Below are 27,259 nucleotides of genomic sequence, written 5' to 3' on the forward strand. Positions count from 1 at the left end.
TGTAAACAGAACTGTCATATCTAGGACATATAAAGAATTTCTCATATTTAATACTGGTAAAGGCTCATCTCTATGTTCAGATTTGATCTCTGCATTTCAAGAAAAATTTCTTTCAAAAAAGTCCAATAGAACACAGTACAAGGAAGGAGGGAAAAATCAACATTTTTAAAAGATGTGACCCTAATTGAAAATAGGGATGTGTCTAGTGAATAAAAGACTATGGGGAGAAAAATACATTTTCCACTGAGTCCATTGAAAACAGAGCAAAACTTAACAGTTTCAAACTGTACTGAAAGAAATTTCGGTTAGACAATCATGGATAAATAAAACTGGCATATATTCTTTATAGGGTTCTGGCATATATTCTTTATAGGGAAATGTTATTAGCAACTTTTTTAAAAGATAAGAAAAATTTACATAAGAAAAATTTAGAAGCATTTGACTTTGTTGTGAAGTAATGGAGACAGACTAGGTAATAATTGTTTTCAGCATAATTTCCTGTAACTGTAGTTACTATCCAGATATCTGTTCTGATCCTATTTTTTTTTCTGATAAAAGTGAATCCCAGAGACATTTCAACATCTAATGTGTTGTTGTGATCTTATGCACAGGTGTAGATATCCCCTTTGGGAGTCTTTGTCATGTTACATTGAGTATAGCTGTGTGCCAACATATGTCACATGCTCAGCTAATTTGCTAATTTATAAACTTTATATATCACAATAAATTCCACATTTAAAAATAATGTGTTTGTTAGTGCTCACATAACCAGTGTGTATTGAGGCTTTTGCTTTTATTTGCTTTTTTTTCATGGTACCAGAGACTAATTTTCCCCAGAATCCATTAAATTTGGGTGGTTCTCTGGAGCTTGCCAGTTAGGAGAAAGCAGTGTGAATGGTTTATGTTGTGGGACTGAGACCTACCAAACTCAACTCATCAGAGATGACTAAAAGGCCATTAAATAGGCCAGTTTTTAATCTCCACTGAGTTACACTGAATTCAAACTGATAGCCCACAGGCAAAAGGCTATGAATTTCATTAACAGTACCCTAAAGCACTCAGTCCCCTAATGAGTGCTAATATTATTCTTCTGAGAGTTAAGCTTGTTTTCTGAAAATATACATTTATAAAATTGAGTTCTGATATTTTGGAGCATGTATGGACAGTTTTTCCACTGCTTTTAAACACAAGAAACATGATCATCTTGTGCAATCCATGGACTTCTTGTAAGATTCTCAGTCATATGTGCTCCATGCTAACTAAAGTACAAACAATAAAAACATGAAAAAGCAAATATTAATATTGCCCCAATGCTTCTTGCTAAATATCACATATTTTATTGTATGTGATCATTTGAAGGTCATCACACTTATTTAAGTATATTTTGTCCCCTAGCAGATAACTTTTAAGAAACAGCAATTCTCACTGCAATTCTGTAATTAATAGTTAAAGGAAAACACCAAATTCCATAAAAGCATTAACTTCTAGAAGATGGAGTGTTTTATTATACTTCACATCTATTTGTGAAGAGGTAAAATGCTTAGCATAAGGAAATCTGAACTTTAGTTCTAATGCTGCCAAATCCCACAATTTAAGAGTTTAAAGGTATCTAGCAATCTTTTTAATCTCTCAATTTAGCACTTGAACTAGAAGGCCCAATTCCATTAGCAGTAGTGGACTCTAAAAAATACTTATAATTCACACAATCTGTGGATCAAAAGAAAAATCCACATTTGGCATGAATGGAGAACCTAACTGCAGTATTTCATCAAAATGGCAGTGTGGGAAAAGATTATGTCCAGTGGTGTCAGAAGTCCTGTTTCAATTTCTAATTCTACTTCTATTGCCACTTATATGAAAAGTAGTAGATGATCTTAAAGGTTGCATGTTGGATTAAGAAGACTTGAGAAATATACACAAAATGACAGAAAATTGGGATTGCATGTGTGCATGAAGTAGAAATTTTAGGACCAACCTCCAGTGAGACACTCTAAGATCAGTGAAAGAACGTGTGTGGCTGGTAAAGAACCACACAATAGGATTCTTGAAAATCAAGCCAGATACTGCACAGGTGGTTTTTTGCTTGCAGGAATTCTGGCTGTGTCCTGTATTATTTCTCCACCAATGCAGACAAGGCCTAATAATGGTTTTAAAACAGCATTTGAAAACCTCTTAAGATAAGGTTGCTACCTAGTTCCTTCTGGTCTTCAACAAGGCTAGAAAATGGTTAAACCAAGGCAGGATTTTTCAAGTTAGCAGCAAAATATGATTAACTGAAATTAATTTAGAAACTGTTTCTTCATATAAATATTTTTGTAGCTGGAGTTGCAGAGGGAGGGTTGGAGCAGGTCTAAGCTGAAGCACTTGGAATGAAAGAAGACTGCAAATGCAGCCTTGTAATACACAGGAAAATCCAGAATGCTTGGAGGCAAAAACTTTTTAGTGATAATTCCTTACATTTATATAGCACCTTTTATTCTCTAGAACCCCAAGCACTTCATTAACTCTATGCAAAATCTTCACAATGGAAATATAGCCACTATATGCATCATTCTTTGAAAATTTCATTTTCAGTTGACTCATTTCTTTCAATAATAACATATTCTGCTTATCCTGTCTACAGCAACCAAAACAACAGATAAAATACCAAACTACAGTTTTCACTTGTAGAACAATTTATGCCTGTATGGTTTACAAAATAGAAATGCACTCATGTAATGGATACATTGCATTTAGTCCATCCATTTTCATTCTCCATTTATTACTTTGATCTCATCTTTATATCGTAGCACTTGGTAGACAACTTTGTCTTCCATAAGATTTTCAAAATTGCAATGATTCTTGATATCTGAATTTCAGACAAAAATGGGCTTTATAGGAAAAAGTAGCATCTTTTATTAAATTCGCTACTATAAATTGAAAAAGCAGAGAAGCTTTTGAGTACCTAAGATAGAATGCTGGGGGGATTTTTAAACTAAGATGGTCGTATAAATAAAAATAATCCCTTATCCTTACTTATAATCCCTTATCTTTACCTATAAAGTTTGTCTTGTCTTTGCCTTTAAAGTATCATAACTACAAGAACAAGCACTCAGAAACATAATGTGAAAGATATCTGTGTGTTCTTGCTCAACTTGCCACAGAGTTTTTCTTTTCACCCTACAGTGATGTTCCTGGTTTCTTGGCCTTTCTTACAATGACGTAGTACTGATTTCACTAATATCAACAAATTTAGGAACTCAATGTACTGTTTGTTTCAACAAACAGTAATCAACATTATTTCCATTGAAATTTTAGAAGAATTAATAACAGAATTAATTGGACCAGTTTGATTTATTTCAACATGGTAAAAACTGGAAGAGGGAAAATAATTTTCCCAACTTTTTTTTGCTGTTTGAGCTGTTGATTCATGTTTTGTTGGCTTGCTTATTTCACAGCTTCTTTTGAAATACAGTTGTCAACGTTAATTAAAGAGGATTGTATAGTCTTGTCTATTTTTTAGACAGAACAAAAAATGTATTTTATTTATAAATTTAGTCTCTGCTATAAATCAAGATATTCTAGTCATCTTTGTCAACATGAATTAAACTTTTAGAATTGTCAGTAAAACAAAAAGAGGGCAGTAAGAGTGTATAGGTAAAATTAAAACCAATAGCCATTAAATCTATGGCTCTCTTAACAGTGATCCCAAGATAAGGTTAGTCCTGAAATTAAATACTTTGCAACAGAAGGGTATTTAGAAAGGGTACCTAAGGAAATATTACTGCTTGCCACTGTGAACTGCCTTTAGAATTGTCATACCCTTACATGTGTTTGAATTCTCTCAGCTAGGAAAAGATTTCCCAATTAAATAATAAAGACAACTCCCACTGTTTCCCACTGCTCGGCTTCTGTCCATAGGCAGTGGTATGAAAATCCCGTGTCTGTTGCTCAGAGCTGCTCCCCTTGGCCAGGCCTGTGCTGGCAATTACAAACCAGCTTTTGTCAGAGGACAGCAGCTCCGGATCCAGCCTCCCACAGTTGTCTCCTGTTCTCAGTCTCACCACTATGGAGTGTTACTGTCATCTGCCACTGATCAGAGAGGGGCAGCTGCTGGGGCAGCACTGCCTGCCTGGCACACCAGGCTCCATTCTTAGCTGTTCCACAGGTACCACCATAGTAAACGTTATCAATTACAAATCATGGATTCATTATCAATAATAATTAAGTAACCTTGGTCTTTATGCTTATTTTATTTCATCTTGCTTTGTTCTAGTTCATCCCACATTAAAAAGACAATAGCCAAGCCTACATCTTTGTTCTCTTCAGGAGGATCTGACAACTCTTCTCATGTCTGAGTTACTGAGCTCAAGCCTCACAGAATTCAGAGATCACAAGAAAGCAGATTACTGTAGGAAATACCACCATATATTATAGCACTGACCTTCTTAAAAACAATGTATTGCCTTGGAGGGTTGCCATTTGCATCACACACAGGAAGCATTAATATATGAAAATATGCAATGAGCAACAAAACCATAACAAATTTCTTCCTGAGTCTGTTGATGAATTGTAATTTAGAGTGAGAGCAAGAAAGCAGTGGCAATAAGTTGGTCTTCAACAGATGATGAAAAAGGACCTAGATCTAATAGGTAGAAATTATCATAGCTCTGCTTAACCCAGTCTGATGATTCAGTTCACATTATAGTGCCAAGATGATACACAGGGAGAAGACAGAAGTAGTAATTTCAAGATCCTTGTTTCAGGTGTCACACTGGTAGCCTTAACATGTCCCTGTAGAGGATACAGCATAAATGACTCCAGCTCCCACCACTATCAGCCACATGCCTGACCTTCACCATGACTGTCCTGTGCTGGCAAAGTGTTAGCCATGAGAAGGAAACTGCACTAGATCTGTAGAGTGCCATGTTCTGCTCTTCTTAAGGTTGTGTCATCCCCCTTCTTCCTACATCCACCTCTGTGAGTAGCATCAGGGTCACACCCATGTCTACAGCACATATTAGAGACTGGAACAATGTTAATGTGAGGAATTAGTGACAATAATCCTTTCAGGCACACAACATCTCCAAAGCTGTGACTTCACATATCCATCGAGGGACAGAGGTGGCACATTGGGAAAGTCACCTCCCTCAGACAAACATCATTTCAACACCCTTACAAAAAGGAAAAGACTTTGCTAGCCAACCCCCCCCCCACCTCTGTACTTCAAAGTCATCTGGGCAGATGGAAGTCAGGACAACGGTGTCCAGGTGAAGACAACTTTGACTTTAGAAGCAAGTTCCATATGTTTTAGCAGCTCTTGAAAAATGAACAGCACCTCTCAGTCGTCAAAATCATTGCCAGTGTACCAGTGTAACTACACACCAGGCAGGATTTCAAACCACCTTCTTTTCCCTCCAGTTTCCTACTGTTCTGCCTGGTAGGCAGTTGCCATATCAGCAATTCTGATTTCTTTCATTGTCACATGGACATACAACCTCTTGTCCTTCTGCCTCTTCTTGACACAAACAATTACAAAAATCTTTACTATGGTTTGTTTATAAAGCACCAGAGGTTTGCGTATGGGAAGACATAATAATCATATCTAAAGAAGAAGTAGAAAAAGCAAAAAAGCCTTTTATTACTATAAATGTGGAAATATTGAGGAGCTTATTTTGTGTTTAGGTAAGATCACAGCAGCAGAAAGTCTGTTTGATATGCCATACCTTCTGTTTGTTTCTTAATTGTAAAGAGTTTGCTTTTGATCAGGACAATTAATTATGAATATACCTGAGTTTTCTAACATCAGAGATAAAGCCTAAAATAAAAAAAACTACAAAAGCTTTTTTAGACTATACTATTAGTGTATGGATAAGTATATATCTTCAGGGCATGAAAATAGACATCTTTGTAATTGAATCCTGAAAAGGAGGGGGGAAAACTATATAAAACTGTGATAGTTTTACACAGTCTTAGAGTTAATATACAATTGTGAAAAATTATTTATCGAATTCTGTACAGAATCAGTGTATGGCATGGTATGTTAACAAAAACGAAAAGAGCAAGTTATAACCTGGGGTTATTATAATGAGAGTTTTGTTACTCAGTAACTTTTTTTTCCCCAACCTCTCTGCCTATCTCTTTCTATGCCAAAGGAAGAGAAGCATCTCTTAGGTCCTCAGCTTGACCACATCCATCACCACTCATCTGCCAAAAAGTGTCTTCAGTGCAATGACCAAAGCTATATTAAAACTTTTGCTTCTCCAGTATTTCCAGATCACATCCCACCTAAACTCTCAGATGAATTATTTTGAATAGCAGTTCATTTGCCCTTATATCACTCAGGAAATACTGTCTTAGGTTTGGGATTTGCAGGCAGATCTTGTCTTATACTACTACTGTTTTTAGTGTGAAGCTCATAGGAACATGAAGCGCCTCATTATAAGCTCAGTGAAATAACTGCAAAGACTTTAATGAGCTTTCAGCCAGGCTCAAAGAAAGAAAATTCTAGCACTTATTTTCCTACTAACAAAAATCTATGTATTTAAAATAACTGTAAAATAGTTATTTCAGTATCCTGAAATGCATGCTGAGTAGAGGTTTCTCAGACAAAAGAAATAGTGAAGAAACTTAGAAGAACAGTTATGTTCACTTTTAAAATTTGTCCCAGTTTCACAACCCTTGGCTCTGGATTCCAAAAAAGTGTGTGAAAATGAACTTAGGATAAGGCTTTGGAAGTATATTTTTAGTTAGACCATGCAGACAATTCATAGAGTAAAAATGGGGTATCTGTAAAGCAGAAACAGTCAGCAGAGTAGTTTAATTTTGAGAATTTCAGCAGAAGAAGCTATGTCTGAACACTCCCAGGAAGCACTCAAATCTTTCAGTGTATCAAATGTGTCTCTCTAATTCCATCCCAAGCATATTAGAATTTCTCTTTAAGAAGTTATGTGCGAATTGTTATTCAAATATACCTCTGGCTTTTACTTACCACATTTATATTCTGCTTTAAAACAGCAGAATATAGTTTTTACTTACTCTGCACAAAAGAGAATCCTGATTTTGAATCTTAACAGGACCCAGATAATGGTGGTTTAATATTTCATGTAGATGTCTTAATCAGCAAATCATTTAACCCAATCAGTGTGAGAGTACTTTTTAAAGTATCCTATTTACGAATAAGCAATAACCATGGTTTTGTCACATTTTATCAATTATGCTTTCCAAAAGAGGAGGGTGTCATCACATTTGTGATAGTACATTAGGAAGCACAGCTTTTCACAGTGACTGTTAAAATGGCACATGCTGGGGAAAACAGTGCTTATTAGGATTAATTTAAGACAATGGGTACTCACTAAGCCTGAATTGTGTATGATCTCTTCCATCATTAATGCGTTACAGTTTATCTCATCCTTTAAAAAGAAATAATTACATATTGAGAATTCCTTTTTTTCCCTGGCAGAGCTGACAGAATTTAAATCCCAGGCCTGAGGAAGGAGACCAGTGGCTTGAGGCATGCAGCCCTCCTGTGCTGCAGCAGGACAGTGCAGAGGGCAGTTCAGGCCAGCAAGGGCTACAAGGAACAGTGACAGCCCATCCTTTCAGGAGTTTCTAGTAGGTTGTGGAAAATTAATGATGCCTGACTGTCAAAGCTTGTGTTGATCAAACAGCTCTGCAGCCTGCTGAGAGCAGAAAGGCTGAAAATGTCATTTGAGACAACATACTGCTTTTGCTGCCTAGGACCCAGGAACAGGAGATCATAGTGCTTCATAGTAGTTCAGGAAGCTGATGATACCTGATGTTAACAAGAGGCCAGGGCTGGAAATTATGGTGAACATTCAGGACACGGAGCCACCATTTCTAACCCCAGGCATATGTTAACTTTGGCCCTTTTATACTCCTGCTGAAAAGGGTGACTGTAAAGTACAGCCTGGGGCAACAGCAAGTGGGGGAGCTCCTGAATGCAGAGATGTTGGGAATCAAGGTGGGAGCTGGGAATCACGGTAGGTGCACAGGGGCTGTTCCTACATGCTGTGTTAGATCTCTGGGTCTCTTAGGCACATCTATCCCACATCAGCAGCAGAATACTATGTGAGCCTTTCTAGTACTCATGTGACATCAGTATACATGTACCACATACAACCCACAGCCTACACCCCCCCACCACCTTTATGTAAAAAGCCTCATCAGTCACTACCTTTCTGATATTGCTGTAGGAGCCTGTTGATTCCTTCCCCAGGATAGCCAGCACCTCTGAGGTCTCTGTCCATTCTGAGATGACCCACTCAGGCCTTCACTTCAGAAACAGAATCTGTAGTGCTCTCCTTATGCTTTGCAAACAATATAGAGAGGGGTGTCACTCTTCCTCCTGGGAAGGAAGGTGGCTAATCCTCCTCTGGGTTAAGAGATGCAAGAAAGGCTTGGCTTGTATCTGTGGCCTCCCAAACATAAAGGAAGACTGTGAGAAAGCCAAACTGTTTGCAGATGGCAGCCCAGGGCCAGGTGGAAAGGGTTGGACTGGGGAGTTGATGAAGATAATGTCACTGTAAATCAGAGAGTCACATGGCCAGGTGGTGCTGAACAGGTGTGGGTGGGTGTGACACATACAGGTGCAGAGCTGTAGTGTAAAGGCCAAGCCATATGGCTCAGTAGGACAGGTACAGGGGTGCTCCAGGGAAAGGCACTGAGGAGTGGAGATGGTCCAGGTTATATGCGTGTGTGCGGGAAACTGAGAAGGCTTCTGAGCAATTTTCTTGTCGCATCCTAGCTGGAGCATTCCCAGGGAGCCCAGAGGGCACATGATGAATTGTAGCACAGGAGCACTTCTACTGGACAGAAGGGACAAAGCTAGTTGGCCTCCCCAGACTTGGCAGTTCTTTGTTCTGAGCAGGATGAGGATATTTTACTTGCAGAGGGGAGGCTGACTGAACAAATCCCATTTCCCAGTAGGAGCAGGAAAGTTAAATGGCTTGGGGAGTTCCCCACTGGAAATGCCATGTGAGTGATTACTTGTACACCTAAAAGGAAAATAATCTGATATAAAAGGTAGTATGTATCAATGTCAACTTGCAATGCCTCCTAACCAAGGGATCTCAAAAAAACCTCACCAACTCAAGTCTTGTGTTTGATTTAATTTAGAAATTACTTTCTTTCTTTTTTTTTTTTTACACTGGGCTGGGTTTGAAAAGAGACTATGGAAAAAGGAACTATCATGAAAAAGCATGTAGAAGAATCCAAATTTCTCCTTATTTTATACTTTATCTCAGTGGAACTGTAAGTGTAAGAAGACTGGCATGGTCCAGATTTCATCATTCTCTTCCAAAGCCTGGGAGACTTGCAGAATGAGACTCTGTGCTTTACATTCTGCTTCATGGAATATTGTTTTGATTTTTATTTTACTACTATTTAAAAGCACGCACTAGAAGTTCCTGCAGCTGTTTGGTCACATAATAACAGACAGACTCTAATTGCTCATGCATGGCACTCAGCATGGTGTAATCAGAAAAAAGGCCCCAAACCTGCTCCTGCATTCTAAATAAGTGTGTGTGTGTGTGTCACTTTGTAGGAGATCAGAATCCTGTCCAAATTCTGCAAAGTCAGATAGAACAACAGTTGCCAAATGACAAAACCTATCAGAAGAAACAGAGTAAAAAGGCACATCTTTGTTTCTGATCTTTACAGCTTCAGTATTGGCAGAAGAAATGTCAAGGTTTCCAAAATAAAGCCATTTAAGCACTCTAACAGCTATTAGATATAAACAAAGACATAAAAATAGAGTCGTTGGAAGCCAGGATATGAACATTTGAAACAGTAGCTATGTATACAATGACCATTTTGTTAACATCATCTACTCCTGGAGCTGTGCAGCTCCACTGCCTGTGTCTGTGCTGGGAACACAGGCATAGACCTCTGGGGTCTCCTGCATGTAACTAGCAATGGGGAATCCCAAAAACAAAATGTTTGTGCAGTCATGCTGCAGCAGTGGGAGGAGAAAAGGGACTGCAGAGAGGTGCAGCTTGTTCCCCTTTACTGTCATGCAGGACACACATTGCAGAAGGAAGCATCAAGAGTACCTTCACTGTCCTCCTCCCCAGTAACCCTTTTCACCTTAGTAAAGGCAAGCAAGTTAAATTCCTGACAGCAGCTAGTTGTTTTAAAGGCTCTGCCACTGTGGCAATAAGACAACTTGCACTGGCAGCCTAAACCAGGTAACATTACTTGAAAGATAATATAGAAGTGAGAACCTAATGGGCATTATTGTGTTAAAAATATCACCATTTTTCTTGCATAAGACACAGCTGTTCAATAAATGCACTGCTCAGCATTGATCATCCATATGATATGGTATATGAAGATGGCATTTTCCTAAGTAAAAATTATGGTCTTGTCTGTACACAAAACCTGTATCCCTTTAATTTAATCAGTAAAGAAATGGGTGCAGCACAGTCAACATGAAGACAAAATTCAGGGGGTAAAATGACATTGTATGTGTCTATTAAAGACTTATAATTTCAGCAGCCTTGTTTTCTGCAGGTACACTGCTGGCAGTTTTTCTCTAAGCACAACATATAACGATCCAGACTATGGATGTGAGGAACAAGACTGTGATCCTCTATCCACTGGAGTCCAAGCTAGTCTTTTGGGGAACTGCCAAAAGAAGCCAAACAGGATTGTGCAGAATTGCAGTGAACTGCTATCTGAGACACAGCCATTATTGGACTATTCCTGGTGCTTCAGTATTACAAAAGAAATACATGAAAATAATTAATTGATGTCATTAAACTACTGTGGTGTTGAACACATATTGCACTCAAACATATTGAATGTTGACAATTTATTATTTCAGGTTTTATGACAATGCCTCTGTGATAATATTTCTGCAAATCCTGTAGGTCAGATATAGGAAGGAGAAGTCTGCACACTATAAACTGCCACAGAACTGAAGACTTGTCAAAATAAAATGAGCGATAAAAACAATAATACTCAGGCAACATCACTCTCATTAAACACCTAATGATGCCACAGGCATATTAGTAGGAAAATGCTCATGAGGCTCATGAGGAATTAGAAGGAAAAAAAATAAAAACCCTGCTCCTGAAACCGCTTGCCAAGCTGTTTGTACATTCTGCCGCAGGCACTTTCTTGAAAAAGATGGAGACGTGAATGGAGACAGGCAGTGACTATTAGATGCTGATGATGGTGAGGGCAAGCAGAACTGATGCTAGAGATTAAGGGCTGCATTTTGCTTTCAGTTATGTCTCGCCTGTCTCAACATTTCATAGTATTTAAATGAATCTGTTACATAAGGCATTTCTCCTGTCTACGTGGCTCAGCAGCCATATTCTCCTTTCTGGTATGGATTGTCTTGGGAAACTTGCCAAGCTGTGACAGAGCAGTGCATAAAAGGAAATCATGCTCATAAGCTGGGGGTGGGGAGAGCTGCAGGTGAAGAGATTCAGTGCAGCAATATATATGCAGTCTCCTGCCTCACAAAATGAGGGCTAAATGAAATGGGAGGCACCGTGCATCTTTAAAAAAGTGCACAGGGCTGCTAACCACCCCAAACCATCCCATTCATTTGCTCCCGGGAGGGTGGGAGCACAGCGCAACAGAATTGCTCAACACTGCACTGGCTGCTGCTTTGGCAAATTGGAAGAACAAACAAGTATCTTCTCTTAAGATGCTAGAAAAGCCCCATCCAGATTCTGAGCCTGTTCCTGCCAGATACCGAACACCTCCTTTACACTAAGGACCTCTTAATTACAGACAGAGGGTGGACCCAGCCTCTTGTAGGAGGAAGTTACTACCTGCCTGCCAGGACCTGCCTGCAAGGTTTGCCATTCCCTGCAGAATTCAGGGAATGCACTTGTTGTTAATTTTAATTATTTTATTTATTAATAGTCAAGCTCTCAGGTGGAAAGCTGTTGGCTTTTCATCTCTATACCTCAAAGGGCTTTACAAAGGATATAATTATCAACAAAGGAACATACATTTGGGCTTTGGCATGTAAAGAGCATCTCAGCCCACCTGTAAAGTAGATTTGCCAGGTGAGCTTCACTCTGCCCTGGAAACCACATCCAAATCTTAAATGATTGGGGGCAGGTGGAGGGATTTTTACCTGAAGTTCAGGCACACAGAAATCTGTAGGGGATTAGGCAACCCTGCACAATGCTGTGCCCAGCTGGAAGATGTGGAGGTCAAGGAGACTCCAAGCTTGAAGACTACAACACTGGAGCAATCTCCAGGCATCTCCAGATCACATGAGGATCCGTTACTACAAGGTACTGGTGTGGATTACTGCACTGAGCACTTTTAACTGCTCCATCCCTGAAGAAGATTTAATGTCTTTTCACCATCTTCAGTTGTTATAGTAAAAGACAGGTAAAGAAATGTGTTTGGCCGTTTTGCACTGCACACAGACTAGGATTTTTCATCTTAATGACCTGCAGCTGAAACAGATGTTTTGGTTTAGTGTTTTAAAGCACTTCACAAAACTTAACACTAATTTATTCTTTCACAGTGCAGGAAAAAAAAAAGATGCTTGATATCGTTATTCACATAACAGAACAATGTGAAAAATGGAAACAGATGTTTCTCATTTAAGTATGAATAAGAAGGAAGTGAAAGAAAAAAGATGATGTAGTAGTAGCAGTGATTAAGAGAAATACGATGGTTTGGTTAAGTCAAGACAATTTCTTATGGATCTCCAGTGAGTCCCAAAAGATCTTTCTAACAACTTGGTCCCCAATTCAGCAAGCACATGGAAGTGCTTAACTCCAGCTGTGGAGGTTGTCTCACATGCTTCATTTATAATGTTTTTAGAAGCTGTGTACCCAAAGGAAGGCTTTACAGTTAGGAGCTGAGGGATCAACAGCATTGTTCCTGTAGACAGTAAAGCACTGTTTTCACAAACTACAGACATCAAAATCTGAATATCAGAATAGAAATAAAGTCAAACTGAAAATACATTGTTCCTGAAACATGGAGTGAGTGTTCTGATTTTCTGCAAGTGCAGACAGAGCATTGCAAGATCCAGAAAAAGCAACCAGGGACCCACTGAGAGCTCCAGCTTTCCCCAAGGCATGCAGCTCCTGGCAGCAGGGATCTGATCCTCTTTGGCAACTGCCTCTCACCAGAGACTGTCCCTGGAGAAGGAAAGGTCCAACTTCAGCTGCAGGGCCTTTCCTTGTAAAAATCTTTTGGAAATCTCCAATGACAAGAGTTTCTGAGGGAAACACAACCCTTTACAATCCACCACTGAGAATAAAATTACTTGCTAGGGGATGCACTGAACCTGGGCAAGGGCTGTATGTAACACGTCCTTCTATCTCTGTGTCTGGTGGGATTTGGGTGCAGACAAAGAACAAATCCATCTATCGTTGTTGGTACTACTTTTTGTCTTAAGCCTGCCTTGGAAGGTGAAAGATCCAAGGCAGACCATCAGGCTTAGACAAGATTGTTCCCTCCCTCCAACCCTTCCCTCTCTCCTTCCATAGTAAAGATGAGAGGTGAGAGATGTGTCCCTGCCCCAGAGCCACTCCCCAAAGCTTCCACAGGCCCTCGAGGTTCCCTAGGGCTCTCGCCTCTGTGGAAGGCAGGACAACCCTACCCTGTACTTGCAGCCAGGAGTGAGGTACAGAGATTTTCTCCACCACAGAAGATCCTCCTGGCATTTCTGTTTCATCAAGTGCCTGCTCAGACAGTTTTCACTCTTTGTTAGCCCAGAGAAAATGATCCTCTCTCCAGCCTAACTGAATTATTTTTGGTCCATCTGCAACAGCACATTCTGCCCCAACTGGCAGAAGTGTAGCTACTCCTGATGTTCCCAAGGAAGGAAGGCAAAAGAAATGTTCAGATTCCCCATGGATTACAGCGCTGTTAAAAAAATTAAATCCTTTTGTTTCTAGACTGTACTGATCTGTTAGAAACTATTGAGCAGAAACCCAGAGCAGTATAAAATTCCTTTTACAGAGGAATTCTTAGAAGAAAAAACTGAAAACTAAGCTTCAAATCCTCTTGTTTGATTTTAAAGACAACATTTCTGTTCTAAGAAACAGTCGCTTTCCACTCAGAATTTTTAATATGAAAACAATCTTTCTGAAATTGTCACTGATTTCAGCATAGTTGCCGAGGGAGATTTGGCCCTATGTGCAGTCCACAGACTGTGCATGCAGAATTAATACTCTCGTTAACATTGCTATATGCAAATGCTCCCAGGATGCAGAGAGAGATTTGTCTTTCAGATTAATATTTTATGAGAATTTTGTGCGTACATGATAAATGAATAAATGGAGGGACACAAGGGGACATGAAGAACACGTGCATCATGTGTGAGAATTGCATTAATTCTTAAATGTTTGCAATGGCTACAAGATGGTTAAGGAACAAAAAGATTTATTATTGTAATTACATAGGAGGACAGAATAAGGGAAGAAAAATGAGAGATCAAGGGAGTCGTCTCATGTTACAGTTTCTCCAGCTGCAGAGCTGGCTTGAGAGGTTCTCCAGACCCTCCTGCCCCCACTCTTCCCACCCTATGTGCCTTTCCATGGCTACAGACTACCATCCCTTTAATTCTGCCAACTCAATCATTTGCATGATCAAGCTTTAAACCAGCTCTTAATTACAACATGGAATCACACTCTTAGTCTACTTGGTCTTTTCTTCATTTCTATATTGAGGGCCAATACCATAAAATCTCAGTACTAAACAGTGCTGTGGATATGCAAAAATAGGCATGTCAGGGAGACTGAAAAGATGTCTCAGAATCTGGGCGTTAAAAAGGAGAGTTATGTGGAAAAACTGTCACTGATTTCCTGTTGTTTCATCTTCTGGGCCACCCCTTCCCTACCTCTCCAGTTGTCCTTATTCCACTGAAGTTTTATTGCTACTCTGGATGACATGAAGCTCTTTCACACTTAAACTATAAGAAATGTAATACTGTATTTGTCCAAAAACCTACATGAGTAAAAGAAGATCCCTGAGGGGATATTATTAACTGCCTGCTACTTATCATTGATGGTTATTCTCTGAGACAACTCTCCTGTTTAATCTTTATGCTCTCGACAATAACCCGTCTCTCTTTTTGATCAAGTGTTTAATTTTCTTGAAAGATTTTCTCCGACTTTAGTTATTATTGAAGGGGATTTTAATTTTACCCCAACTCTTTAATGGCTAAATCTTGCATATCCAGTATTTCAAATAGGGGTATTTCAGTTACTCTAAGTAAATAGTTCAAGGATTTGGTCTTGATAGGTAGCTGGAAAATTTCAAATCAAAACAAAATTGAAATTGCAGTTTCTTTTCCGTGTCAGAATAGAGTTTTTAGTCTCCCTGAATGACCTGTCAGTGTATTGGAATAAGAAATGGATACTGCTAGACTGCTACAGAGCATACTCCCATGTCAGCAGAGTTTCATCAGCATGAGTGGCAGCCCTGTATGGGAAATCAGTTAGCTGGTTATTTCATCTGCAGTTGATCAAAGATAAACAAGATAAAAAAGACAAACAAAGGAAAGTGGTGATGTAGAATGTATTCTTACTTTCCTAGCCTCCACAGGCAGTATTATGGCTAAATTTCCTCTAATTGTTTATAGCAGAACTTTAAAGCATAAAAGGGGAGAAAAATAAAGACAAAAAAACACCCAGAAGAGGTTCAGCAGAAAGCAAAGCCCAGAAACCCTTGAAATCTGCTTGGTCTCCCTTCTCACAAGCATTCCCAATCCTTCCCCATTGTCACTGCATTCCACAGCACAGCAGAAGTCCAGCTTGTGGGTAAATATCTCATAATATAACAGTTACATTTAGAGCAGCACATAGAGCAGGGAAAGATTGCACTGTAGGACTGAGAAGTCTTTTTGGGAGGCTTGTTTTGTTTTATTATACGGGGCACTCCTGTTTCCGATGACCTTGTTGCCCATGATAATTACAATAGTTTACAACAGTCTTCTGTTCCTGGAGCCAATGAATTATTAGACTAGGCCCATGATTTTGTCTGTATTCCCAATATTGGCTTACTGTCTTCTCTTGTCTGATCTGAACATTTGTGAATGGAAGCACAGAGCCTCAGTCTGCTCCCTTCTGTGTAGCCACTCTTCTTTTCTGGTTCCCAGGGTCAAAATGGGAGCTTGGTACATCCTTCTTACAGCCTGAAGCAAGATGGTCATTCACTTATCTTCCTTGCCCCTTTTTCACAATAACCCACCCTCACTGCTACCCTTGCTCCCAGCATGGACTTGTTCACAGGATGCAATCAGAGAGGTACCAGGAGCTGCGTAGGACACAGCTGCTCCATAATCCAGAATTCAGGTGAGGAAAAGACTTGAGTGAAAGCAAGCAGGGCCAAATGCTAATTAGCAGGCACTGGAGTATGCAGATCTAAAGGTATACATCTGAGCCTTACATTTCTTAGTCTGTAAAAACAGCACTGAAATACTTCTCTATTTCTCAAGACAGTAACTAGGGTTAATAAATTAATGCTCACCTATCACCATACTGTCAGAAAAATACTCTTCCAAAATCAACATGTTTTCAAATATTTCAGTTGATGACAGTATTTTATAAACAGCTACAACAGACTATAAATGGCGGCTAATAACCTCAAGATGATCACTGTAAGATTAATCTAATATTGCAAAATCTTTCAGCCTAAGTATTCATTTCCCCTGTTGCATTTCTGTTGAGGCAGTTGGGCTCAGCAGCCACATTTGCTTTCTCAGCATTAGTTGCCAGAGTACACAACAGTACAGGTGGAAAGAACACAGCAAGAGTGAGATGTAATCACCAAAGAAATGGAGCAACAGACTTAAGAAGAGCATGGCTCTCACAGCAGGTCAGCTGAAGTGGCAGCTGTGCATTTCTGGGCTAGTACCAAGTGTCCACTACCACCTTACAAGAGCATTGTGGCTTTAGATTTTATCCCAATTGACTGAAATACACACAGATTTTCTAACAGTACCTTTGCTTTTCAGAGAGTACTGGTTCTGCTCCAGCACAGGACAAACTTTCTCCAATACTTAATTTTTCTACCCCCTAAGGCTCAAACAAGAGATTTATAGAGAATCTTTGTGTGCTGCCCTTCACACTTGTGTTCAAATCTTCCCTGCTTAATGAGCCATGGGCTGTTGCTCTGAAACAGAGGACATTAACAGTTCAGAAAAAATAAACCCCTGCAGATTAATCACCTGCCTTCTTCATGGGCCCAAATTTAATCAGCAGACAGTGTGAAAGCAGAGTATCTTCATGTACACTGCCTGGCTGATAAGCATATTAGCTGATCACTAGGCCTGGATTTGACAAGCATATAGCACATGAGTCTTATTTCATTGTTTATTTCAAATGAATACCAGAGGTCTCCAAATGTCATTATATTCACAGAGACTAACAATGTGCAGCCATTTCATGATTCTCCTAGTATTCCCTGTTTCCCATGCCAGTGAAATAGTATCTATTTCATGCTTCTTGATTTTTAAAGTGAATGTTATATTGCTTTCTGAACAGCACTTAACTGCTAGGCATCATTTCTGAGTCCACCATGCAGTAATCCCTGCAAACACAAGAACCTGAATCCATCTTGAGAACAACACTTTGCTAGAAACTGGCCACAGACTAAGGGTATTCCTGCTCCTTGGTAAATCACTAGTAGCTTTATTGTTACTTAGTCTGACCACTGCATTTGAGTACAGGAGGCATAGTACGAAAAGAAACGGGATTAAGTGTTGGCCAAAAGGATGGCAAACCCATCAAAAGCCCTTTGCCAAACTTCAAACATAGCAGAGGCAGGACACAGTGCCTAATTTTCTGGAAAGAAAAGAGGAAAAAAAACAGCTAAACAATCAGTTGTACTGTCAGCAAAATTTCCTCCATTCCACTGCAAAGTAATCTCAGAAAAGACAAATGGGATATGGCACTAAACAGTTAAACAGGCTTGAACTCCTTCAATTTATGTAATGACAATACCCTTCCATCACCATAACCCACTTCTTCACCCCTGCCCGCCCCAGCTCTCCATGGTTCGAGAGACTTTTTGAACAGAGTGATTCTAGCATAACATGAAGGAAATACCAGCTTTATCTTTTGATCATTTCTTACTCATCTCCTTTCTCTTGTTGGGTCAAATCCCAGTCTCACTAAACTCCTGATTTAGCCTATTAGCAGGTAACAGTGAACCCTCATCCTCATTTCACGTTTCCCATGTTTCCAATTTTATAGCCCTTAGAGGCTACAGGAGTGTGCTGCTTTGATTCCCTTTACCTTAACCTTCCTACAGGTCATGCAGGTCAGTGGCATACCTGGAATAAACTGGGACTGTTATTTCAACCATCAGTCGCTCTTCAGCTGGAAGGCAGAGTCCCTTCAGCAGGGAGACTGAAGTGCTGCAGAGCAAAGCAGAGGACAGGAGTGTCTTTGATGGTAACTGTGTGCTTCAGCTCCCACCAGTTAACAGGTATCCATGGGCACTGCTGTTCCCCTGGCTCTGTTTCCATTTGAACATGTTTTGTTGCTATTGGAGCATTTCAGTAAACAGGACCCAGCGCAGTGTCCCTGCTCTGTGACCATTCACCACAGGTTAGATCCTCCGCAGATTAAAAGTCAAAAAAGCTGTGGTGTTTTCCTGAGCTGAGGATTTGGCTCTATATTATTAATGGTCCTCTGCCATCAAGCAGAACTCTTTTCAGGCAAGACACTGAACAGCATTTGATTAAGACCTCTGTGAATGGAGCATGCACAGCACCACGAATTCCCAGAAATGGTCCTGTACAAGGAACCACCTGGATGCTACAAAAAGAGCCATGTGCAGAGACCCTTTAAATACAATGGCACTCCAAACTGGACATCTTTGTAGCCCTTCAGTGTCTGTTGGGGTCACAAGCCCTGGAACTGGGCACATTAATTCACCACATCTTCAGAGCCAAAAACATTGCTGAGAGGGATGCAAACATGTTTGCTTTACGATGACTCATAAAGACTCTGCCTGGAGTCTCCCAAACAAGCCTTCCCTTTCCTTTAGTGGCACATGAACAGTGCACACTACATGCTTTAAATGAGATTCAAGTCACTTTTTCATTGCTACTAGAGCAGGTACTGCTGGAGATAAAAGCAACTGTCTCAGAAGAGCAGGTATGACATGTGGTACATAGCACCAAAAATAAATCTTTAACTTCCTCTCATACCTGCCAAACCCACTCCAAGGAAATAAGCTTGGGAAATATTACAAATACACACTTCTCTCTGATTTCAAAGGAAGAACTGACCTATTTTCTCTTTGCCCATTTTAAACATTTCCTATGAGAAGATCAGTTTGCTAAAACAATAGTCTGTGTTTGGAATAACCACAATTATAAAGAAAACCGCATGCATCTGAAAAGGGCCAGTGGCCTGATGTTTGCATCGGAGGTAATTCACACTAATATCACTATTTATAGTGCAGCAGCACCTCAGGGACCCAGTCATGCTCAGCACACCTACTTGGTACGCACTGTACAAACATGAAATCTGATAGTCTCTCCCCTGTAGTATACTCATCATACCTGTGATTTATGGAAACTGGTTGTGTAATGCCATATAATTTGAGAGTGGTCCTTTGTGAAATTATTTTCTCATGTCATATTTGTGTAGTAAATATTTTCCATATCCTTTCAATAGCTGACCTGGCTTACAAGAAACAAAAGATTCGTGTATTGGCAAAGATGACCTACTTAAATCAGGAACAATTAAAGACCCAGTTCCTATTTACAAGCTTGCATAAGGAATCACACACACACACACACATCAAACTGAAGATGCCAGGAAATGTTTCTTAGTGCTACAATTCTGGTCATACAGGAGGGTCTAAGGCAGGGGGGAACAAAAAAGGAAGTGCTTGTGATTCATTATTAGCAATGTAAATAAGACACATTTGGAAGCTGTCATCATCCTGATTGCTCATCTGCTTTTATTAGTCCTCATTCTTTATTCTCATTGTCTGGTTTTCTGCGCTTGTCATTAAAGTTAGTTATGTTATAGGCATCTGTTTAGCATATTCTATATGAAAATGCAAATGGAAATAAAAAACACCAGTAAAATAAATATATGCAGCTTCCCTGTCATGTATATATTTGACTGTTGCATGTCAAATAGAAAATAATTATCACTTCATAAGTCTGTGTGTTCATTATGTGCATTACTGTTTTACCAGCAGATGGCAGTTTACTATTACTTCAAAAAAGTTACTTTGTTAATGTCAGATATTTTAAAGTTCGAAGTGGTTGGTAAAAAGCTTTGAGCTCATTTCAAAGCTAATTTTTAATTCAATTTCCTTCTGCATCATCCCCTCTAGAAAACGTAATCAGGACAGAGCTATTTGCTTCAGTTTACAGTCATACTGTTGACCAAGGCTAAACACTATCTACACAGAGTTATCTGACAGTAAGTTCATGCAGCACCAGTGGGTATTATCCAGCCGCAAACACTCACTGCTGCTACCAGCCCCTTGAGGCACACTTTACACTCCCCAATTCCCAGTCTATGCTTGGGAAATTGCACACAACATTATTAACACCAGTAGCAGGGGCAACACAAGGGACGTGACTATAGAAAGAGGCCAGTGGTTTATTTACTGCTGTGTTGCTTTGACACTGTCTGAATTTTAGGTAACAAAGAGTTAAAACTACCATCCGGGCAATGCTGGCTGCCTCCTGCACTGCAGCCAAGGAGGGCCAAGGGCGAAGGGATTCTGTGCCAGGAGATGCAGCCTGCAGGGGCTTTCAGAATTCCTGCTGCTGCCCAAGGCCATCCTTTAACCCAGTCAGAGCTGCAACTATGAGCCCATCTGCCTCTGTCTAACACAGGGCTGAGAATGAGAGCTTTCCTAGTGAAAACACTCCAGCAGGGAGCACAAGCAAAATGAAGGGATGGGTCTGTCGGTCCAGTGCTGCTTTAACACATGGGCACAGATTTACCCTGGGCATCAACTGACATGTACAGACCTCACAGGCACAGCAGTGCCACCTACATCCTAAAACTAGGCATCAGGAAGAGACTCTTGCAGCAAGAGCCTCACTCTTCACTGACCCTGTGGTGACATTGCTCTCAGTCTGTGTCAACCCATCTTCCCTTCCTGCCCCAGCAACTCCCTCCTTTGTGTCAATACTGCTATTCAGGTTGGCCTGATGAGGCAGTGTGGAGTTTGCAGTTGGATCTGTTCCCTCATCCAACTCGGCCACCCACCTCAGCACACAAATGTTCCTTTTGTCTGTACCAGCCACAGAGATCAGGGCTGGATTAAAGCAATCACATGACTCCTGGCTTCTCACAGAAGCAGAACGCCTCTCCCCTTACACCACAGGTGTGCCAGCTTGGCCTTTCACTCTTGGTGGTATTTCAGGCACACATCCATTTCTGCCAGCTCTACAGCCACTGAGCACAATGGTGAGTTGAAACAGATTGTAGAGAGGGTGGGAAGGAGGAAAGGACTTCCCCCAACTGCCCACAGGCTGGGGACGGACTGGTTTTGTGGCTGGGCTCAGATTTTGTTAATTTGGTTTTTTGCTTTGCTTACATGGCAAACTGCCCTTTCCCTAGGGCTGCACAGGTCCTTTCTAGTCCTGCAACTTTTGAATTTGTGTTCCTTCTATTCTCACAATGAAGTAGCAAACAAGGGATCCAGAGATCACTCTGCATCTAAGTACTAAACAAAGCTAAAAGTTCCAAAACAAAGAGTACTGATACACACCAGTGTGTAACCTATCTTGGGAATGCAGTGTTTTCTTTTACAAGCAGTCCCACATAGCCTGTTTTTAATGATCTGCATAGAGAGACAAATTCACCAGTGGTATTAAATTAGAAGTGGAAAACAACAGAGACAGTAGATGCATTATACAAATGGGAAAGAGAGATGAAAAACACAGGAATAAGAAAGGAAATGTAACAACATTTGGGAAAAACAGGAGAGCACTGCAGTGTGGGGAACAATAGGACATGTATACATGGTATCGGGCACAGATTGACCGGGGGACATCAAAAATGTATCAAGAGGAACAGCTCAGCAGTAAGAGGGGAAAGACTTTTCTCTCCAATGCTGAAGATTCCTGACGATGTAGGACACTGGATACCCATTGTGGTGATGTCCTCATGGGTAGAGCTATAAAACAACATTGATATAGTTCCAAAGCCTTTTGCTAGAACAAATAGCAAATGGAAGTATTTAAGAATCACATAATGACTTTTGACAATTCCTAAATGATCACATAACCAGAAAATATATGCTGATCAACCTTTGTTTCTCATGTGGACAACTGCATAAACAAAGCACATGTCCATGTGAACCTGACACCATCCTATCAACTTTTGTTTCCATTTGAGAAATACTTTAAATAACATTCAAAGCAGGTTTAACATCAGTTATTACTGTTTGATTACTGCATTCTTAAGAAAATGGACTTCAAAATTGTATTTTCTAGTTGAAGATTAAAGAGCTACTTCTGGGCTTCTTACCTTCTTTAATAAAGTAAGATTCCATCTAGTCTCAGAAGCTGAACATTAATATAGACGAGATTTGCTGTCGTCTTAGTAAGTGTTAGCAGCAAACATTTAGCATTTCCATTACTTTCCTACCCAAACTTCACCTACTCACATTGAGAAGCAAACTGGATTTCTGATACCCACATGTCACCTTCATCTTGCACTCAGGGATACCTGCCACTGTTGGACCCCAGCTTTTCTGCTCTGCTTCACAAAGTAAAAGCAGGTTTGTGCCTCAGGGCAGAAAGAGGGCAGCTTTTCATGCCTGTGATGCACAGGTATCCTGCTGACCTTCTAAGCAGCCTGCTTCCCCTCCAGGGAGGCTGCTGTGAACAGTGGAAAAAGCTGCTGGCTCACCGCATGGCCAACATGCAAAGAGCAGCCACCACATTTGATGCTGTGGGATACACTTGGGATTGGAAAGCAACACACATTACTTCAGAGTGCAAGGAAAGAAGGGAATCTTTTAATTGCACCTCAGCAAGCAGTGAAGTCCATTCAGCTAGCCTTGCACTTCTTGTATACACATCACCTTCATACTGCAGGCAGGGTCACAGCACTTGCCTATGACTACAGCATACATCCTCAGAAACGGGTGGAAGGAAGAGGGAGAGACAAGACATCTCTCAGCAAGGGGCAGAGCTGGGCCCTCTTGTTCTCACCTTGCAGAGCCATGAACAGGTTAGCTCCTGGCCCCACTGACAGAGAAAACAGAGGGAAAATCCCACATCCTGCTGAGAATCCAGAGCAAAACTATGCCCTGTGAATTTTGTCTGACTTACGGCATTTCCTAAATCAGGTTTGATTGCCAAACAATACAATATGAAGAATCTCTTAATTCCCCAGAATCTGTCCCAAAGGCTGAGCACTCTTAGTGCTCCTAATCTTGTGCACCGACTCATATTAAATCAGTTGCAGGACTCAGCCTAAGTTTGCCACACTTCCTGCAGCACACTGCATTGTGAGAAAGGATGAGTCGCAATCTGAGGCTAAAGCCAGGATATGCATTCCCTTCCTCCACTTTCCCCAGGCTTTATACCTAAAGCAGAGCAGCAACTAGGTGACTTATCTGCTTTCAGCACCTTCTATATTTTTCAGTTTCCTGTCAGGGCAAAGAGAAGCTGTAATGCTGAAGAACTACATTATCTTACTTTGCATTAGTTTTTCCACCTCCCTCTGTGAATTACCATGCCAAAATCTCTGCTGTTTGAGTGATATGGAAAGCAGGAGATGAAGGCTCAAAACCTGCAATTTTGTCTACAATATGCAGCAAATAGAGACTAATCAGAAATTAATATTTATGAGCTATGTTCTTCTAATATGATTCCTTTTGCCCCCAAATGTCACTGTAGTGTCACTTAAAAGACAAGAAGGGGTGAGGTGAAGTCTCTTAATAGAGAAACACAGCAGAAACCCATGTGGGGAGCAGCACAGACTGGAGGCTGACAGGACTTGGCTCTACAGAGATGCCGGCCAGCAGGACAGGGACAGCGGAGCCCACGGACAGGAGAGCTTCAAGACATTAAATACCTGGTGGCTGAGAGCTGGTGCAGCTATGCAATAACCAAGAAGGGTTTGTCTTCATGTGCTGAGCAGGGCTGTGGGCTCCTTCCTGGCAGAGGCGGACGTGGGCTCGTCACGTGCAGCCGTGTCCCTGGAGCCCCGCTTCCTGCAGCGTGCTCTGCAGAGGGCAGCAGCTCAGAGGCGCACAAGCTGGAGCCAGCGGGAAAGAAAAGCCTGTCTTACAACATATCTCACTGTGAGGATGTCCCTGAGCAACATCCCTGCCTTTGTCCAGTGGTTTCTGGGTAGAACTAAGTCCTAGAAATGAGTGTCCCAAACCTGGTACCACAAAATGGAGCTTCCATGTACCTGGATGCAAAAAAAAAATTGCACCACAATGTTATAACAAAGTTGGGAATTAAACAGACAGCAGAAATTCAGGATTTGACTGTGTGGATATAGGAGGCCATGTCCCCTCAGAAGTCAAGGGATGACTAAAACCAGGAACAAAGTAAGGCCTGAGCACCCAGAGAATACCATCCAGCAAAGCAAACAGCTAAAAAAAACCCATTAGAGTTAAACCCCTTTTCACCTCCTAACAGCATGTAAACACATTAACACCAAACTTAGATAGAACTATTGGTTTCTCTAAGAACCTGTGTTTTTAGTCCAGCATCTGAGGAGATCTTCGGACAAGCTCTGCACTGCTACATACCCTGCATTTCTACTTGGCTGGGGGGTGTGGGGCAAACACAAGACCAATTCTTCAGCCAAGACTCATCTGTGGTAGATACAATGAATTAAGAATACACTCACTATGTCAGTGGGTCATATAAATTAGAAGTGTTGCAAGGCTTAATAACAAAAGAAATGGCAAGATATACTGAGTTTCATTTAGAGCTTGTATATTGAAAGTAAGGATCTTTACCCAGGAGTGAATTTTACTCAATGAAACTCAAATTTTAAGTAAATGCAAATAGCCTACACTGAAAATGTGAAAAATAAACACAGTATCATTTAATTTAATTTGAGCACCCAAGCAAGTCATTCGCAAGTCTGTTTAATGTTTAGGAAGAAAAAGCCTTAGTTCGGTCTTTACAAATGGTTTTAGTTACTTCTCTGACTTTCCATCTCTTGAGGATAATCTACTCCTAATAAGGACAATTGCTCAGATTTATTACCCCACTGAGGTCTTGTTAAAGATCTAACAAAAATCCTATTTAAATGAAAAGGACAATAGAATCTTTAAAGTCAGTGAAGAGTTTAATTAAAACCTGAAACAGAATCAATGTCTTTATGCATTAGAAAAGCAAAAACAGATTTTGAAGCTGTTAAACTACATGTAATTGGCATAAACTATCCATTGAGCCAAAGCAGAAAAAAAAAAAAGGCACACTATCATATGGAAATTGGAGTCTATTAATAAATAACAAACCTGATACATGTGCATAACACCATATTTTTGTATGCATTTTTTTCTTTGCCTAATTTGCTAAGCATATCTTAGAGCAAACACGAGACACACTAGCTGTTAAGTTGAACAAATCCAAAAGGGACAAAAAGAGACTGATTGAAATCAATGCATTAACATGCACCAGCATTTAAAAACGTTTCATAATGTTCCCAAAGAGAGCATGTAAACTGCAGAAGTCTCAGTGCAAAACTGCTGTAATCTGTGTTCCCATGTAGTCATTATTCATACATGGGAGTATAGAGTTCCTACAGTCATTTTTCATGCATGAATAGTTTAAAACCCAAAATCACTGACATAAACACACAAGGGAGACATCTCTTTTGAAAGTTAACATCTCGAGAACTCTGGAAAGGAATATGAAGCCAGATACCGGTCCGTGTGCTGACACGTCTCTCCTGTAAGGAAGGGTCTGTGTGCAGAGCCCCCCTGTGACCGCAGGCACACCCAAACCTTCCCCAGCCCCAGAGTCAGCACCAGCCACTTGGTCGCCAGCTGCAGAGCCAAACCCAGCAAGGTCTGGACAGCACAGAGCAGAGCAAAGCCAAGACTTAACATTTCTCCCTTCCCCCCATCGGCATGCAACTAGGGACAGCATGTGCGGAAGGGAGGTCGGTCCAACGGCTTCTTTGGACACAGTTTCCTTTTCAGGAGAAAATAAATTCTGAGACAAAAACACCAAACCAAACCCATAACCTACTTCTGCATTAAGGAAAAAGCACTTTTCCTTCTCTTTTTTTCCCACATGATGAAGGGTGATGGGCTGGCTGGGAGTGGGCAGACACGCAGATGGGCTCGGTGCAGAGAAAAGCACACCAGGACACTCCATGCAGCGGCAGCTGGAACATGGTACTCCAGCCTGGCCTTCCCCTCTGGCTGGCCCAGTTTGCACCCGAGAGCTACAAAGCAAAGCAGTCATGATGGAACTGCAGTGCTGGGGTGAGTCACACGACTCTGGAAAATTCCAGAGAGGATGATATACCACCTTCCCTCCGCAGCAGGTCAGTCCCTTGTTAACGATTGAATCAGTTTTGTTAGAATACACTGGAAGGCCATAAAAGCAGTCACCTTACTTAGACTTCTCTCCATTTAAAATTACAGCTCTTGCCAGTGCTATAGTATAGTCGGTGCCTTTGCTTTCAAACTGCATTTTTGCATGACCGTTCAGTATTTAGGGCTCCTTTTTTTAAGGCCAGAAACACGTGCCGGAGGCAAGGCCGGGTGGTCCCTTCGGGGCGCGGGCAGGCGGTGGTGGCGGCCGGGTCCCTGCGCCGGGTCTGTGTCACCCGCCCAGCACTGCCGAGCCCCGAGAGCCCTTTGGACAAGCACCGTGCAACAGCACGCACGGGGCGGGTGCGGCACAAGCTGTGCGGTACCTCGGACTCACCTTGCACCCGGTGCCAGCACCGAGGCAGAGCGCCCGGTAATACGCAGTGTCACCGGCCAAGGCACCCGAGTGCGGCACCCGCCCGCCCCCGGCAAAGGGCCGCGGCCCCGCACCGCCCGCCGGCCCCGCCGCGGGACAGGGGGGCTGCGGGGACCGGGCGCGGCCGGGCCGCTGTAACGAGCCCCGGTAACGAGCCCCCCGCGCACGGCCCCGCGGTGCCCCCCCGGCGCTGCGCTGGGGCCGCGGAGCAGCCGCGGGAGAGCAGGGAACGAGGGCTCGTCCCGCGCGGCTCCTGCGCGGCCGGTGGGCCAGTCCTGAGTGAGCCTCAGGCCGGCGATTGTGAGCGCGGTAACGGAGAGGAAATGTCCGATGTGAGGCCTGTGTGAAAGACATATTAAAACACTTAGTGTGCGGTGCATC

The 27,259-nt window shown here is 41.4% G+C and overlaps 1 protein-coding gene across 2 annotated transcripts in view; it reads right to left on the bottom strand.

Moving 5' to 3' along the window:
• ZNF644 (zinc finger protein 644) overlaps positions 1-26,953 on the bottom strand; it is a 73,094-nt gene extending 46,141 nt beyond the window's left edge. The window contains exons 1-2 of one of the 2 annotated variants that reach the window (XM_017805505.1): positions 26,840-26,953; positions 24,009-24,191 (exon numbers count right to left, since the gene is read on the bottom strand). Coding sequence is in view for 1 of the 2 variants with exons in the window: in XM_017805516.1 (XP_017661005.1) it covers positions 18,269-18,300 (32 nt within the window). In the remaining variant the exon portion in view is untranslated. Of the gene's footprint in view, positions 1-18,268; positions 18,316-24,008; positions 24,192-26,839 lie in introns of those variants that run through there. The other variant, XM_017805516.1, reaches the window with a different exon arrangement.
• Between the last annotated feature and the right edge of the window lie 306 nt (positions 26,954-27,259).

Source organism: Lepidothrix coronata, unplaced genomic scaffold, assembly GCF_001604755.1.
Source record: "Lepidothrix coronata isolate B3197 unplaced genomic scaffold, Lepidothrix_coronata-1.0 Scaffold12, whole genome shotgun sequence".
NCBI lineage: Eukaryota > Metazoa > Chordata > Aves > Passeriformes > Pipridae > Lepidothrix > Lepidothrix coronata.